The sequence below is a fragment of the Octodon degus genome, unplaced genomic scaffold, assembly GCF_000260255.1.
Source record: "Octodon degus isolate 3935 unplaced genomic scaffold, OctDeg1.0 scaffold00096, whole genome shotgun sequence".
Classification (NCBI taxonomy): Eukaryota; Metazoa; Chordata; class Mammalia; order Rodentia; family Octodontidae; genus Octodon; species Octodon degus.
Window position 1 is genome coordinate 1,275,419 of NW_004524672.1, and position 12,950 is coordinate 1,288,368.

A 12,950-nucleotide genomic window follows, 5' to 3' on the forward strand; every position below is an offset into this window, starting at 1 on the left:
GGCTAAAGCATGTGGGTAGAACTTTCTGTATGTTTTTTTCTTTCTCAAGGGAGAAATCTGAGCCCCAACAAACCAATGTTTATTAATACTTGCTTCATCTCAAGGAAAGATAAATCAGTGCCTGTTACGTTACTTTTTTTGTCAGTTTCAAATATTTCCCAGTATAACAGAACTCTTTAAATTTAAAAATGAAATAAAGCAAGAATGCCTCCTTCCTAAATGTAGCAGTTTTCTAGCTTTTGAGATTTGCTCCTCATGGTTCTGCCCTGTCTAGAAATGAAGGTAGAGAGAGGAAGGTAAGTCCTGACATCACCACTGGTGAACCTCACGTTACTCAGAGATCAAAGAAGGGGCTTCTCAGACCTCCTCTCCCAGACTGCTTGCCCAGGGTGAGAGCAGGGAGCACCCAGGCACAAGAGGGTGGGCGGGGAAGAGGCAGCTAGAGAGCAGGAGAAGGCCTCAGAGCCAGCCTGGGGTGGGTACCGAGGCCGGCAGCAGCGCTAGTTCCTCTGGGTGCTCCAGAACAAACTCTGGGTAGACAGCTAGCTTCCCCCTGCCCAAGCTCAGCACGCAGGGTCACCACGCCTGCTATCTTCCTGTTTCAAGGAATGCTAGGTGACTGGAGCAATCTAGAACAAGGTTCGTCCTTAGCTCAGGTAGCACGAAGACGATCAGCAGGAGGCCCGAAGGTTAAATTTAGCTCTCATTTATACATTGTTTGGTCCACATTATGTTTTTGGTAAAGTTTTGAGTCACCTGCCAGTATTTAGAACTTGAGCCATTTCTGGTAAACACGAAGTCCCTGGCTTTTCTTCTGACCACATTCTGGTGCTCTTAGGCTGGCCCAGGATGCCAACAGCTAGTTGGCAATCAAGATTGTCCCTTACCTTTCCACCTCGCTCATGCTGGCCCCAGTCAAAGTGTCACCCACTTCACAGATGGCAAGACTGATGCCCCAACTGGTAAGGGCCTTGCTGAATGTCAGAGTTAGTTGGCAAGGAGAACAGTTGTCGGCACAGGACAGCCAATTACCAGGTAACTGGAGATTGCTTTTCTCCACCACATGAAAGCCCTGAGTTCTGATATTCTTTTTTAAAAAAGTTATGTTATACTTGCAATATACAATAATTACACTCATCTTGGGGAACTGGCACATAAAATATTAGCATCTTGGTCATTTTTACTTCCCCTCTCCCTCCTCCCCCTCTACTTCATGATTGTAGTATCTTATTTTCTGTCTACTGCAGCAGGTACAACGGCAATGATCACCCTTAACCCTCCAGTAAAGACTTCCTTCAAGTGGTGATTAGAAACAGTATATATGGATTTGTTCATTACAATAATTAACATTAATCATAATAGTGGTGTGTTATTCCAATAATTAGTATTAGCATAATACTAATTAAAGCAATAAAGTGCCAAGACTTGGCCAAAGTCTCAGCAGAAAATTTTGCATGTGAATTACAAAGGATGCGGCTGAAAATGCTGTAACTGCAGAGCATGCCTCTCTCGAAGGGAACCATCTTTCCATTTCGTTACCACCCTCCCCAATCTTGGTCTTTATCTACAGAGTTCAGAAGGATGCGCAACTCTGACCTCGAACTCTTTCTCGGAACATCGCACAACATTTAGCCTTTAGGCTTTCTCCCTTTTGGATCTATTTGCTTCTGGTTAAAGCAGGTAGACGACCCGCATGGACCTGAATGAACTCCATCAGTATTTGCTGACCACACTGGTATTCCTCTTCTATGAAAGTGTATTTTTTTTTTTTTTGTCAGAATCAAGTGCATGAAGAGATGAAAGGGATTGCAAAAATTCTTCAGGATGCGAAACACTCAATAACCTAAATGTAAATGGTTTGAGAATGGGAAAAGTTCGCATAACTTTGGCAGATTGTGAAAAACCTATGCAAGGACAAGGTATAACCTCCATCCTGGCATACACAGATGCTTGAGCTGCAAAAACAATATATGTGCACACATGCAGTGTGCAATCAATTACGTTACCAATTACTTGTTCTTTGTGGGTCCGTGCGTATGTATGTAAAGGCCTGGAAAGAGGTATGAAATTGATGAAAGCAGATATCTCAGAGAAGACAGAAGTCTAGAGAGCTATAGCGTCTATAAATCTGGTGCGACAAGGGGTGGTCAAAGAGTTTCAGCTACACCTATATGTCCATGTTTTAACTTAAAATTTAAGTTAAATAGGAAAAAAAAAAAACCCAAGGACTTTATGTGGTCCTAGGTTCTAAAACTCTTTTCATGTAACATATAAGTCATCCTGTAGTTATTGATTTCCAATCACAACCACAAGCATGGAATTCTTAAAGCATCAGCTCATCTTCGGAAATGAAATTTATTATCCTGTTATCACTCCGACTGACTTTGAAGCGTAAAAATAACACAAAGCCCCTGAAAAGTTAAATTTCACTTTCACAAATCAAAATCTAGTCAGCAACTATTAGAATTCCGAGGATGCTCTCTCTTTAATGGTAAAGAATAAGAAACAGCAAGTGGACTTAAATAACCTCAGGACCATTCAAACTCCGAACAGAAACAGAACCAAGGTGGGATCGCCTCATTTAGCCTAATAGGACCTCTACTTCGTCAACATCAAGGGCAGCGTTTGCTTTCCCAACTGTGTCCAAGGTCAAATTTAGGCACGGAGGGGTCAGAGTTGAGGTTGGATCCTAGGCAGGAAGGAAGGCGGCGGGCGGGACTCCCGCAGCTTTCTCCGCCGGCTCTGAGCCTCAGACCAGGTCCAGCGCCAGTGCGAGCCACCATCCAGGATCCTTCCCTGCTTCTGCGGCGCTTTTCAGGCGCCTCCTGGCGATCTGCCCATCCATCCACCTGTCACCCAGCTATCTATCGTCTCAGCATCCACGAACTCGATGAACCCTGGAAGTCCTTCCCTTCCACCCGACCCTGGGGGCCTGCCCTCGCGCCCCCTCGGCCTCTTCCCGCAGCACCGTGCCTTCCACCTGTTCCCGCGGTCCGACGCGCGTGGAGCCCCCGGAGCCGGGCCAGGCTCGCGGACAGCGCCCCCCGCCGGCGAGGCGGGAGAGGCCGAGAGCCGCCGGGGGTCGCGCAGCCCTGCACTCACCTTGCCGTCGGCGGGCGCGGCCGCCAGGAGCGCTAGAAGGAGCCAGAGCAGGCGCGCGGGCGGCCGGGGCGCGGGGCCGGGGCGCATGGTGGGCGCCGGCCGTCGGGGACCGGGCCGTCCGGGGACCGCAGGATCCGGGCCACCGCGTCCCTTTCCGTGGCGCCCGCCTCGCCCGTTCCCCGGGGAGGGTTTTGTAGGGCTCGGCCGCGCGGTGGGTCCCTCCCCGCCCGGCTACGGTGGCGGCTCCCAGGGAGGGAAAAAGCGGCTCCAGGCCCGCCCTCGGCGCCCTCCCTCGGTCCCTCCCTCCCAGGACACCGGGCGCTGCTGTCCCTGGGGCCGGGCGCGGAGCCCGGGACCAGAGCGGCCGGGACCGCAGGCAGGCTGGTGGGCACGCGTCCAGGCCCGGGTCGGGAGGTGACGCCCCAGGGCCCCGGGGGCTCAGGCGGGGCAGAGTGCGGGGCCGGGGCTGCGCGGTGGGTAGGTGGCGGTGCGGGGCGGAGGGAGTGGCCAGAGGCTCTGCCCAGATTAAGCCGGAGGGCGCAGGGCTCTGCACTGGCCCGGCCGCTCGCTCAGGCCCCCGCGCCGTGCTTCTGGCTGCCTGGGCCGCCTCCTGGCTGTCGCCGTCGGACTTGAGCGACGTGGCCTCCAGAGAGCAGTGGAGTGGATCTGGTCCCAGGGCCCAAGGGTGCGCGGCACCGGCGCTGCGGCGACCCGCAGGTAGGGAACCTCTGCAGGCGTGCTACGGGACGCTGTCGCCAGCCTGGGCACCTGTGGAGAGGGGGCAGTGCAGGAACCTGCAGCATCCGGGGCTGGGATGGCTGGGAATTAGGGCCTTGGGGTCACTAGAGGAGAACCTGTTTAGCTCCCAGGCTTGTCTGCCAGGGCTTGAACTGGGAGCTGTGTGTTTTGATTAATTTGGTGGCTCAAGTTACCTGCCTGGCAGTTGGGGCATTCCCAAATGCCAAGAGAAAGAGGCAGCTGAGGGGAGAGAGAAAGTCCATCCTATTCTATCCCCCGAGTTGAACTGGCTTTTCAGGCTAAAAAAAATCTTATCTGCGGAAATGCGGGGAAAACAAGCCCAACTCCTATCCAGGCTGTCGCCCTCGTGGGAGGGGGGCACGCTTTCCTCGGAGCCTAGGGTGGAAATAGGCCGGCTCTGGCTTATTGGGACATGGCTTTGAGCAGGGAGCGAAGAATTTAGACCCCTACTGAGAATAATGTTAAATGCATAAAACACAACTAAACCAAAAGCCGTTTTACTGGAATACAATCATCATAGTACAATACTGAAGTCTTGATAAGTAACAGCCATTAATAATAATAATAATAATAATAATTGTTATTATTGCATTAAGTAGCTAGATCTAACAGTAGGTCTGTTATACAACTGTGATCGCATTATAGTGATGACTGCGAATAGTACTGCAGGTAGCTGGCAAACTGAAGTGTGGCATGGAGTCACTGGTGGGTGCCAAGGATCCAAATGGCCAGGCCAGCTGTGGCTTGTTGCCTGTACTGATACAGAGGGAGTGCTAGACTGAAAAATTTGTAAAACTAAAATGTTCTTTTTTTTTTCTTCCCCATCCAAACTAAAATGTTCTTTTTTTTTTCTTCCCCATCCAAGTTCACCCACGACCTGGATTCCATCCCTGGGTTGAGACCCTTTGCCTTGGAGAGTGCTGCTGACCCCTGCTGTGGTTGGTTCTAGGCACTGAGCGAGTGTGAACTGTGTGCTTGGACACTGGGTGGGACTTGCTTGCCATTCGAATCAAGGTCTCCTAGCATGTCGTGTCTGTGCAGCCAGGCAGGGCGGTAAAACTCCAGCAGTGAGCAAAGACCTCCACCCAGGATTTATTTACTCTTTTGATGGTGGGGTGAGAGAGAGTTTTCTCTGTGTCTTTTGTGCCAGCAGTTCTCAACTGTGGCTGTGCGTTAGAATTCCCGAAGGGCATTGAAAAATCCTGACACATGGTCCATCCCAAGCTGATTCCATCAAACTCCAGAGGGCTCTGTTTCACAAGTCCCTGAAGACACTCGGGTGGAAGCAAGTTTGAGGGCTCCCGCTTTTGCATACATATTTTGGTTAACTGCATTGAATTAGAGTGTTTTCTTAGTACAACAATAAAAAGGGCGTATGTTAACCTCTTCTTTAAGATTTACAGACACTGGAGTTTGTGCCCAGACCACAGAGATTGCAGTGCTACCTAGTGGCTTCTCCTCCTGGCTAAGGAAATTTGGGGGAAGCATGAACATTACTTGTCAAAAAACAAAACAGAACAAATTCTTGGTTCTAATTTTCATTGCTCCCTCTCTGTGCTGAATTGCAGATTTCTCAACTTGAATTTCAATTTGCCTTTTCTCGATGTTGTGTCATTTTAATGGGAGATTGGGCTTGGTTTTATCTATTTTCAAATGGATGGCAGAAGTGAGCTGCAAGTCATTTCTGATACAGCAACTGAGTAGGAAAGACATGTAATATAAACACAGCAAAGAGTAAGCAATAGTTAAGAGCCTGGTCATTGGAGTGGTCCCTACTGACTGGTGTGATTTAAATTTTCTGGGCAGGAATCTTCTCTCTATAATGTTAGGATAATCATAGTAACCATCTCAGGGACTTGTGGGAATATAGCATTCTGTCAGAAGCCCTTTGTCTGGTGTCTCCACTCAACTGTCATCTACTGCAATCTGATTCTCCAGTCTGAAAAGGGAAAATACATGGGATTAGTGAGAAACATTAGCACAGGGCCGAGATGACTCTGAGCTCGGTACTAAAGGAACAAGAGCAGAACACGGCCTGTTAGCTCCTTGAGCTCAGTGCCCTCCCAAGGCATCGTGAACCTTTCCTTTGCATCCCTGGGGTGGGCAGCTTTGGCATCCCAGGAAGGCTTAAGAATGCAGAGGACCAACACTCCCCACCCCAGTAGTTTACCTTCTCCACAACCTCCAGGTGAGTCAGGTGCACAGGAATCCTGGACAAGTGACTTGTCTAAAGCCAGGATTAGTGACCTATCACCTTCTCATCTGCCCTGCAACCCCAACACACACACACACACACACACACACACACACACACACACACACACACACACAGTGTTACTGGAGTGGTTTTCCTGCTCACCTATAGGATTAATTGAGCAGAATCTTTGTTTTGGTATCAGAAATCAAACTCAGGACCTTGTGTTTTTCAGGCAGGTGCTTGTACCACTGAGCTATATACCTGGCCCTAGAATCCTTGGTTTAAAAAAATAATGTTGGTCAAGAAAACTAATTTTTCACAGTTGGGTTCTTGAATGAGAACAAACACAAGGCAAGTGGTGTGGCTCACAGGGTGTGGATGCAGAAGTCCCTCCTTTTGACTTTGATACTAGATGGAGGTGTGAACAAAATTAAATGGTGTTACGTTTGACAAACCCTATGTAATTATGTCTGTCCCCTGTTAAAATCGTGATATTTTGTTTTCTGCATAATGCCTACATGTTTCTCTGCTTCTCTACATTTCAGTATAAGCCCCATTAGGGCAGTGTGTGTGTGTGTGTGTGTGTGTGTGTGTGTGTGTGTATTACTGTTGAATTACAGCATTCACACTCAAAATTGTTTTCCTGTAGTCATAATCTTCCAGAATTCTTTACCGTGCAGAGAAGGGCCTTCACTTTTGCGGAGACACACACTTCCCCGGGTGCTCATACTTCCTTTTTTAATATTCTTAAGCTTCATCTCCTCTCTTTGTCATCCCTTTTATGGCAAAAATTTTCTCCTCTCAACACTACTGAAACAGTGAGACTTCAGGGCTCTTGATCTCAGGTCAGTTGCTGCCCTCATGTCAGTGACTGCTTTCCTAAGCTCATGACTACCGCCCTGGAGCCTGCACTCATCATCCGTGAAGTTCAGGATCCCTCTGGCTAGTTTCCTGCTCTACAAGTTCTCTGAAATTCATCGTTTATCTTATTGTCAGACTTATCCTTTAAAACTACTTATGGTACTAGGAAGGCTATTATGGGGGCAGTTCCAGCTGCCCAAACCCAACAGCTTGTAGTCATGGGATTTCTCCTTTCATGTACACTGTGTGATCCTAAAAGGGGATAGGAAGAGGTGGGAGGTGGTTGGAGGAACTCTGGTTATAGCTAGTCAGGGACTTCCTGGAAATTTTAGACACTCAAGAGGGCATTAATGAACATGACTTTCAGCATCTCTGATTGCCTCCAAAGGGGAATTAGAACTGCTCTAAAAACTTCTACCAGATGTGACATAACCACTTTTGCTCATATTTCATGGGCCTGATGGGTCAAGTGACTGTGCTTCTTTATGTAGGGGGTAGGGAAAATGGAACTGCCATTTCCCTGGACAGTGTTGGAAATATATGGGGAACCAAAATAATACCCATCACCCAGTGAGGTCCTGTGCTTCTTTGAAAATCTCCCAGATGTTCCCCCTGTTCCTTCACAGGAAATTTAGCATTTCCTAGAGTAGAATCAAGTGGTCCTGGCTCTGTTTTTGCATTTTATCTCCTCAGTCATCTCAAGTTCCTCAGGTTTCTCCAGCTCACCATATCCTGCCCCCTTCACTGTATTTGCTGGCTCTGCCACCTTTGGTGACCCTCTGATGCACCTACCCTGCTTTAAGGTCATAGCCCATGAACACCATTCTGCAGACCTCTATTATACAGTGTAGACACAATGGAAGGTCATTTACTTTTCTGTGGTGCTTGGTTCCAAACCCAGGGCCTGAGATAGGCTAATCAAGAGATCTACCACCAGGCTATATCCCAGGCCAATAGGTATTTATCTAATTAATCACAAATGTGTATTGTGGAATTAAGTGTTTAGAGTTGATGTCTGCAGTAGATTTCTTGTTAATGCCAACCTAGTTCATAGAGGGCTACTGCAACTTTAAAACATCATTAAATTATACATTTATAAATATTTTATTGTAACATACATTAAATTCTATGTATTTTCATTTCCATATATTGTCCATTTTATTGTAAAAACTTTTGTAAACTTTTTCTGCCTTTCATGTCTGAAATGAAAAAGATGGATTTCCAAATTACAGGATAAGGGAAAAATCTTACTTTGATTGTAGAGTTATTTGTGTTTCTGTGACAGTAGCACCTGCTGATTATTCTGGCCATGGTCTGTAGGCCCCAGCCAACACCCAGGATGTTACTGATGTCGAAAGTCCACACTGCCTGTGTCTTTATGGCCCGTGGTAAGCTGTGGGATGTACACCTCTGGAGCTTGGCTTCAAGAATGCCCTTGAATCATTTATTAGTTTCCAGAGTGGCCAGATCTTTTGAAGGGGAGACTAGTTTCCCCTTACTTACTCAGGAGTGTCTGGATCTCTCGGAATCAATTCCTTCCAGAAGGAAGGGAGGGTGAGAGGCCAGACAAATGACAGGCATGCAGCTGTGAGAAAGATGTAGTGAAGCTCTTCTGCGGAAAAACCAAGGCCCATGAGTACCGCCTTCAGACCTTCAGACCAACTATGTACCTCATCTCTACATTTGGACATTTTTACAAAATCTTTCTTTCTTGGTGTAAACATTTAAATGTCTGAACGTTTGACTTCTCTCTATCCTATTTAGAGATGGCACCTTTAGGACCTCCAACTGTCCCAAAGAAGTTTTTAGCCTTGAAATTCCAAATACAAATGCATCCACCTGAGAGCTCTAGTGTTCCGAGATTCACAGGAAGCAGAATGTTTTTGTATCTGTGCATCATTTAAATTTATAATCAGCTTTCTTCTCTCCTGCTGTAGTCGAGGCTGAGGCTGTTCTTTCCACAGATTAATTCTCTGATGTTTGCTCATGAATTTTTATGCCTTATGGAGCTCCTGTTTCAAAATAATGAAGTGGTTAGTAAGGAAGGTTTTGGTGTGTGGGCTCCGGAAATACCACTTACTAACTGTGGGAATCATTTGTCACAGGAGGACGGTTGCACTGTTTACCTCTCAGGCTACTGTGAAGTCTGTGGCACACAGCTCACCACATAGTCCGCCTTCTGTAGATAGTGACTCTTGCCATGTCTGAGAGTGGGGGCAATAGTGACAAGTGATGAGGGTAATGGTGACACAAATGCAGAAGAGCAGAAAAGAGAAATGGAGGGAGGAGGAACAGGAGAGAGAGAGAGAGAGAGAGAGAGAGAGAGAGAGAGAGAGAGAGAAACAGTAAGCAAAAAGGAGAGAAGTGGGAGGCAGAGGACAAGAAAAGAAAGGCTAGGATGCTGGTGCAGGCTTTTGGTTCCTAAAGTCAATGCCAGTCTTTTCCTTATAGCCCTCTCAGAGTAGCTTTAGGTTAGTTCTGTCAGTCTATCTAGATTTCTTGTTCAATATGCCCTTTCTTCCACACTGACTGAAGATTTATCCCTCTCAATAAGTTCTCTCCTGGTCTTTAAAAAGGCACATTAAGCCTCACAGAATGGTAGATGCCTGACACCCAGGTATGCAGAAGCCTGAGGAAAGAGGTTCACTTGAGCTCAGGGCTTGGACCTCACCTCAGACAACTGGAAGGTGCTTTACGAGGTACTGCTGTAGGTGCTTCTTCATTTTTATTTTCCCAGATCCTCCTTCCTTTCTAAGTCAAGTCTCCCCATTGCATATAGTCTCATATTTCCTGCATTTTCTACCTCTACAGCCTTCTTCAATACACTGCGAGACCTTTTCGTCTTTAACACAAATTACAAAGGAAGGAAAGACATCTTTCTTTCCTGAGCCGGGCACTGGACTAGGCACAAGTTCAGGCTCATGTAAATCAGGTATGAATTTTACAGACTCATCATGTTTACATACTGAGAAACCACAAGCTCAGAGGAATTAAAAGGCTTGTTCAGGGTTATACTACCAAATAAAATTTTGAGTTGCATAATTAATTGTTACTGGAGTAATGCAGATGTAAACCCAGTTCTTCTCATTCTGAAGCTCTGCTTGTGTTTGCTAACCTGGGAAGAAGTGGATGGTCTTTGAGGGGGAGGCAGGATGCAGAGGTGGCAGGACATCGGGCAAGTGGCTGCCCCGTGGGGTGGAGTCACCAGGAGTGTTGCTGGAGCTCGCTTCAGACACAGTTCTGGGGTGTCTGAAAGGTCTAGAGAACTCAGAGTGCTCAGCCCTACCAAGGAGTGAAAAAAAGTTGCAGGCCCAGGGAAACCTGTGAGGTTAACATTTATGGATTGATTGATTAATTGATTTGAATGCATTAGGAGTAAAAAATGTCATCTTGGAGGAACAATGTAATTTCTTGGAGGAAAAAGCTCGTTTGATTTCAATTTCTCTACTGTAGATTTCTCCTTGTGTATTTTAGCTTCTCCATTTACGTCTATTTTTGGAATGTGTATCACCGTTCTGTGGCTCCAAAGCATGATGCTTTTATGGTTACTGTCAGATTTTCTGCTGATTATAGAAAAGCATGCCAGAAGAGTGAGAGGTGAGCTGAGCTATGGTCCATGTGACCTTGCCCTCAAAACTCAACTCCAGTGCCAGCCGAGGGCTCTGAAATCCTCTAGCGCTTCAACTGAATCTAGAGGCGAGGAGGGCCAGGGTGGGATTGGTCCTAGGCCAACAGCATTCTGCTCAAATTGGAGCTCAGAGTTGTTCTCAAGAATTTCCTTGAGCAGTTGTCCAGATTTATCTGTTACTTCTCAGAGAACACAAAGCTCCAGCCACATTCCAGTCGTCCCTGGACCACACAGACTCGTGACCCACATTAAGAACCCTGTAATGTGTGACAAGATTGACTGCTTTTGCTAAGGAGTTCAGGCCAACCTGAACTCTTTGGAAGTCAGCAGGTGGAATCTCACTGGAGGGAAGAGATTTTAGACAGAACAAGACACAAACAGAACCAGAGGTCACTATGTTACATGAAGTAGGTCAGGAACAGAAAGACAAGCGCCCTGTGATCTCCCTCATATGCGGAATCTAAAAGATTGATCTCATAGAAGTTGAGAGGAAAATTATGATTATCAGGAGCATGGGAGAGAAGGGAAGAAGGTGGGGTGGTAAAGGTTTATCAAAGGTACTAAATTATAGTTAGAGAGGAGAGAGGAATTCTGGGGTGTGGGTGCAGAGTAGGATGACTGCAGAAGACAGTTACATATCATTTCAAGAGCTAGGAGAAAACATTTGAATGTTTTCAATACAAAGAAATGATAAATGTTTGGGGAGATAGGTATGTTTAACCCGACTTAAACATTATGCAGTGTATGCATGCATTGAAACACCACACAGTACTGCATTAATATAAAAAATGATCAAATGTGATACTTGGTGAAAGTTTAGATTTTAAAAATGTATTATAGTGAAAAGTACATTGGCAGTAAACCCTGCCCCGAAATACTCTCCTCTCCTGTTTGCTACTTCTTGAAACAGCTTTGAAAGTCTCTTTTGTGTCTTAACAGGATGTGATAGTAAATAGGGCTAGTGCTTCTGCCAAGTGCTGTCCAGCTCAAAGGCGGGCTCATAGAAACACTGCAGTGTCCTCTTCTACCTTACGTGCCAGACCTGCCACCATGGGACCTCTGGCTGATTCCCAAAGTCAAAATGATCATAGAGGTAAAGGTTTGGAGTACATTCAGGACATGAGGGTAGCTACGACAGCATAACTGAAGACACTCCCTGTAAAGATGACTTCCAGAGCTGCCTCAGAAAGTGACAGGAACAATGGAGTAAGTGTGTCTGATGCATGGGGGAGAATTTTGAAGGGTATTAATAACAATGTGTATTTTACTGTAATAAAATTTTTAAAAGGGTAAACATTCAGCATGCTTTTGATCAGACCATGTATGACAGATTTTTATAACTATCAGTTAAATCTTTTAAATTTTAAAAGATTTTAAAAGAAAAAAGAGATCACCGAATAGCCGGCTTATGTGTTGGGGTCTGGTCAGCTTCACTCTTGAAAGGGAAGGTGTAGCTCTCCAAATATGGTGCCCAAGTGGCCAGAGATGGACAGCCATGTTATTCTTCTAGTAGTAATTTCCTAGCTTCTCAGGCCCTTTGCTTATCTCTTTACAAAAGCTGAACCTTTAAGAACCAAGGCCACAATATTAAATGAAATAAATCAGATATAAAAGCTTAAATACCACATGGTTTTTCTTGTATGAGATAATGAAATTATAAATAAAGAGAAAAATAAAAGATAAATAATTGTTGGTAGGAAGACAGATCTTTCTCAAATGAGGGGGGCCAGGAGATGGGGGAGGGGAAGGGAAAGGCATGGAAAATAAATTAAGATGTGTTATGCACTTATACCAACTCTACACAATGAATGTAAACATTAGGTACTGCAAACATATACTAAAAAAGAGAAATGTTCATTTATGCCGTTGTAAGAAATAATTTTATTTTGAAAGGAAAGATATAAAGTAGGTATTTAGACAGAAAAATTTATCTTTGGAAAGAAAGTCTTTAGGTAGTTCATTGTCAAATTAGCAAAAGGAGAGTACATGTAGTCATTGAGTTAACAGAAAATTATTTTCCTGAAAAAACAAAAAAATGATCATTAAACAGAACTCAAGAGTATTAGTGTTACTTGGGTAAGGAGACAACACTAAGCTTCCACAGCTTTCGGGGAATAGGAGAGTGTGATCTCCAGCCTGCTTTTCACTTCATCCCCCAGTTTTAGCCACAGCTTCACCCCTTCTCTAATGATGAGAACCCCCAGCAGGATGAATTTCATTTCAAGATCATGTTGCAGAGAAAACAAATGTCTTAGGATGGAGATAATTATTTGGAAGAGCTCAGATCTGATTCATAAGCCTATCATTTGGAAAACATTGGGCAGAGTCTCCTAAGCAGTCCCACAGGAACTGGGATCCAGGAATTTTCATAAAGGAGAGGGAAAGGGAAAAATAATACCTGGG

At 45.6% G+C, this 12,950-nt stretch overlaps 2 protein-coding genes across 2 annotated transcripts in view; one reads left to right on the forward strand and one right to left on the reverse strand.

The window, feature by feature from the left end:
* The window catches only part of Col4a3 (collagen type IV alpha 3 chain), a 140,592-nt gene extending 137,112 nt beyond the window's left edge, over window positions 1-3,480 (reverse strand). Inside the window, exon 1 of the mRNA XM_023723074.1 lies at window positions 3,103-3,480. Coding sequence (XP_023578842.1) covers window positions 3,103-3,189 — 87 coding nt within the window. The 5' untranslated portion in view covers window positions 3,190-3,480. The remainder of the gene's footprint in view (window positions 1-3,102) is intronic.
* Window positions 3,481-3,594: 114 nt separating this feature from the next.
* Window positions 3,595-12,950, forward strand: part of Col4a4 (collagen type IV alpha 4 chain) — a 160,733-nt gene continuing 151,377 nt past the window's right edge. The window contains exon 1 of the mRNA XM_023723057.1: window positions 3,595-3,819. The gene's annotated coding sequence lies outside the window, so the exon portion shown is untranslated. The remainder of the gene's footprint in view (window positions 3,820-12,950) is intronic.